General features: G+C 51.1%; 1 protein-coding gene across 1 annotated transcript; it reads right to left on the bottom strand.

Moving 5' to 3' along the window:
- Nucleotides 1-432: 432 nt before the first annotated feature.
- Nucleotides 433-3,130, bottom strand: HOXA11 (homeobox A11). Its single transcript, XM_008920405.2, has 2 exons — nucleotides 2,428-3,130; nucleotides 433-954 (listed from the first exon to the last, which is right to left on the bottom strand). The coding sequence occupies exons 1-2, from the start codon at nucleotides 3,095-3,097 to the stop codon at nucleotides 722-724; spliced, it is 903 nt and encodes a 300-aa protein (XP_008918653.2). The 5' UTR covers nucleotides 3,098-3,130; the 3' UTR covers nucleotides 433-721.
- Between the last annotated feature and the right edge of the window lie 268 nt (nucleotides 3,131-3,398).

The following is a 3,398-nucleotide window of genomic DNA, read 5'->3' as shown; positions in this document are numbered from 1 at the left end:
ATTAAGTAATTCATTTAGTTCTTTTTCTTCCCTCGTCCCCATCCCACACTCCCAAATGAAACACTATTATAACCATCACTACATCCATATTACAACTAGTCGTGGTTGGCCCCGGGAAGGTGTAGACATGACATCCCTCCTTCCTTTAATTCTCTCTCTCTGTGTGTGTGTGTGTGTGTCCTTAAATTCTCATTTCAAATCCGTGGGCAATGGAACACTGCCTCTAACCCAGACATTTTCTGCTAAGGAAGAACAAAAGATTATTTCTCTGAGTTTATATCCTGCAGTGGTCCTCGTTGGGTGAGCTCGACCTAGCAATCTCCAGACAGCTGTTTCACAGCAGCACAGGGGCTAGAAAGAGCCGAGGGTGGGAGAGTCCAGGGACAGAGGGGTACCGTCCCCGCCTGTGCCTGCCGAAAGAGGTGGCAGGGTGAGCCGCAGCGCCTGGAAAGGTAAGAGGTATGGATTTTGCACTCAGAGGTGACGTGCGCATTTAGAAATGGATCCCATGTGTGTCAAAATCAAATCGATTCCAGTTGATATGTAAATATATATATGAAAAATCATCATTGCAGTTCCAGACTAGGCTTACACGTGTGTAAAGCCTTGGATTCTTTTAGTCCTATCAGATACACACCTCCTTCCTCCACATAACCCCGTGGCTTGACCTTGTCAAGGGCGAAATCTGAATTTAATCTCGTCTTGAAAAACACTATGAGTTTTAAAGTAGTGGATTAGCTGAGTAATATTGTAATCGGTCCCTGTTAATTTTTTTTTCTTTCATTCTTCTGTTCTGAAACCATATTTTGACTTGGCGGTCGGTCAGATTGAGCATTCGGGAGAGCTGGAGGCGTTTCTCTTTGTTTATGTAGACACTGAAGAAGAATTCCCTTTCTAACTCTCTAATCTGATATTTGGTGTATGGGCATCTCTTTTTACGCGTACGTTGTCCACCTGTGGAGTGAAAAAAGGCAGAAACATTTGAGACCCGGCGGTGGCCGGCAGCAGAGGCTGAGGAGAGATGGGGGAACACTCAGGCAAAACACATTAGTACGGAAAAGATGCGTTTTGCCCCCTCCAGGGCTGGCGTTGGCAGGTCCGAGGCTTGGCGCCAGCCCTTCGCCTTGGCCAGTGCGTGCAGCCCGGGACCGGGACCCCCCGGCTCCTGCAGCGCCGCGGCCCCGGGCAGCGTGCAGGGCGAAACCCCCGCCGAGACGCGGGAATCAGCCTCGCTTCCTCCGCGGGGAGGGCGGCCAGAGGAAGAGGTGGTGGCGGGGGGTTCCTGCGGGTTTCACGAGCCGGAGGAAAGCCTTTGTAGAGTGCTCCGCCGGGCGCCACCACGCACGCGGAGCTGCCCAGGGAGCGGCCATCACCTGGCTGCCTGCAGCGGGCAGCGCTGCATCGGGCGGGGAGAGCCCGCGCCCAGCCCTCCCCGAGCCCGTATCCGCTTGTATCTCGCCCTCGTTCCCTGCCTTAATCCTGTCTCTGTGTCCCGAGCAGAGGAAAAGCTCCTGAGCCCAAGGCTGAGGCGTCTCCTTCTCCCCTCAGCAGGCTATTTTCAAGCACGAGGTATTCTCCTCTCGATTAGCCATTACGGTTTTAAAGTTCATTAAGCAGAATATAAAAGGTTTCAAGGTTCAGGAACTCTTTACATTAAATGTAGCTGCTATCCCTTTAAAAACTTCCTTTTCTGGTACAGTTCATTGTCGAGGTATTTTTTCTCCCGTCTGTATACTAGCTTTGCCTTTTAAAAAGCCCACATAAAAAAATCAGACTTTGACAGATTGAATAACAATTGTAAGTAACAAACTGTTGGACAGGAGGCAACACGTAATTGCCACAGTGCCTTACTAAAATGGCTTCCTTTAGACAAAAAGGCCAGCTTTAGGTTAATTTGCTTTTTTAAATATATTGCTACAGTTCAGGCGGCTACTTTATCTGTTAAACGCTATTCTAGTGCAATCGTTAAAACGGTGAAGGCTTTGAATTCAGTTCCTAACTAGACTTCTGGTGCAACACATGGCTTTTATAAAATCACTGGATTACATTGATATCAAAGGAGTCAGGATCTCCTTTTTTTTTTTTGCCGAATTTACAGGCACCAAACGAACGTTACTATATTTCGAGAGTTGACCACGAAACTCTTTTTATTATTAATATTTTAAAAAAGGGGAAAAAATGGAAAAAAAGGAGAAGGAGAAAGAAAAAAATTTTTAGGCATCCATTGCCCGGTGGGTATTTCACGGCCAATTTCAGCACTAAACACGTGATCTCGCCTTTTATAACAAAGTTTTGTTGGGGGAAATCTAAAGGCCCTTCATAAACCTTATATGCTTATAAAACAGCATATAAAAATTTAACAGCGGCGGTGCGCTAGATTTCAAGCTGCCTTTCCTAAAAGCGCTCCGGCGCTGCCTTTATACGTACTGGAACTGCCGGATTTCTCCTCATTGTTGCCGGAAGATGACTCGGGGCTGCTGCTGCTCTCCGGCCGCCTCCGCCTCTCCTTCTCCGCCGCCGCCGCCGCCGCCGCCGCCCTGCCGCAGCCGCCCTCCGAACTTGAAGTTGCCGCCGCCGCCGCCCCGGCGGCCGCGGGCGCCTTCTCGCCACTCTTGTCTACCGAGTAGTCCGCCGAGGCCAGGTTTTCCGCTGTGCCATAAGCCGTCTCGAAAAACTGGTCGAAAGCCTGGGGTAGGACCCCGTTCCTGCCCACAGTGCTATAGAAATTGGAGGAGACGTTGGTGCTGGGGTGGTAGACGTTAGCTGTGTTTTTGCCGAACATCTCGCCCATGCTAGCAGTGTTGGTGGCAGGCAGGCAGTCTCTGTGCATGATCTCCTCTGCGGAGTAGCAGTGGGGCAGATTGTTCCTGGGGTGCCATTTACTGGAGGGATCAATGGCATATTCCCTGAAGGTAACTTCTCTCACAGGTTGGACCTGGGGTAGGTTGGAGGAGTAGGAGTATGTCATAGGGCGAGAAGACGGGGTTTGGGGCAAAAAAGAAGGGAGGCTGGAAAAATCAGGACCCGAGACGTAGTAAGTACAACTTGGCAAATACATGTTAGAGGAACAAGGAACACGCTCATCAAAATCCATCATTAGGGCTACCTCGGCTTCTCCGCATTAGCTGAGCTTAACATGATTCTCTAACGCAGCTGCCCCTTTGAAGCGGATCCGTGAAGTAAGAGATGGGGAGACGTAAGCTGACGTGGAGAGCTCTCCCGGCGGCGGCAGGGAGGTGCGGTCACGTGGCCCGACGTTGACATTGACGAGCGGCGGGCCCGGGCCCCGCTCCCTTTGTGGCCGTCGCGGGGGAAAGCAACAGCTCGTCGCCAGCTCCCAGGGGCGAGCCGAGCGCAGGTTGGCCGGGGGGGAGCCCTGGGGGACACACAGCCGCCCT

The sequence above is a fragment of the Manacus vitellinus genome, unplaced genomic scaffold (assembly GCF_001715985.3).
Source record: "Manacus vitellinus isolate BGI_N305 unplaced genomic scaffold, ASM171598v3 scaffold_3_pilon, whole genome shotgun sequence".
Lineage (NCBI taxonomy): Eukaryota > Metazoa > Chordata > Aves > Passeriformes > Pipridae > Manacus > Manacus vitellinus.
The sequence above is the reverse complement of the archived record's forward strand: the minus strand, read 5'-3'. Positions and strand labels throughout refer to the sequence as shown.

What these genes read in the sequence shown, in the direction of transcription:
- HOXA11 (XM_008920405.2), bottom strand. Translation starts at nt 3,097, where the DNA reads ATGATGGATTTTGATGAGCGTGTTCCTTGTTCCTCTAACATGTATTTG. An exon ending in GGAGAAATCCGGCAGTTCCA is followed by an intron (nt 955 to 2,427) that starts GTACGTATAAAG and finishes TTCACTCCACAG; the next exon opens with GTGGACAACGTACGCGTAAA.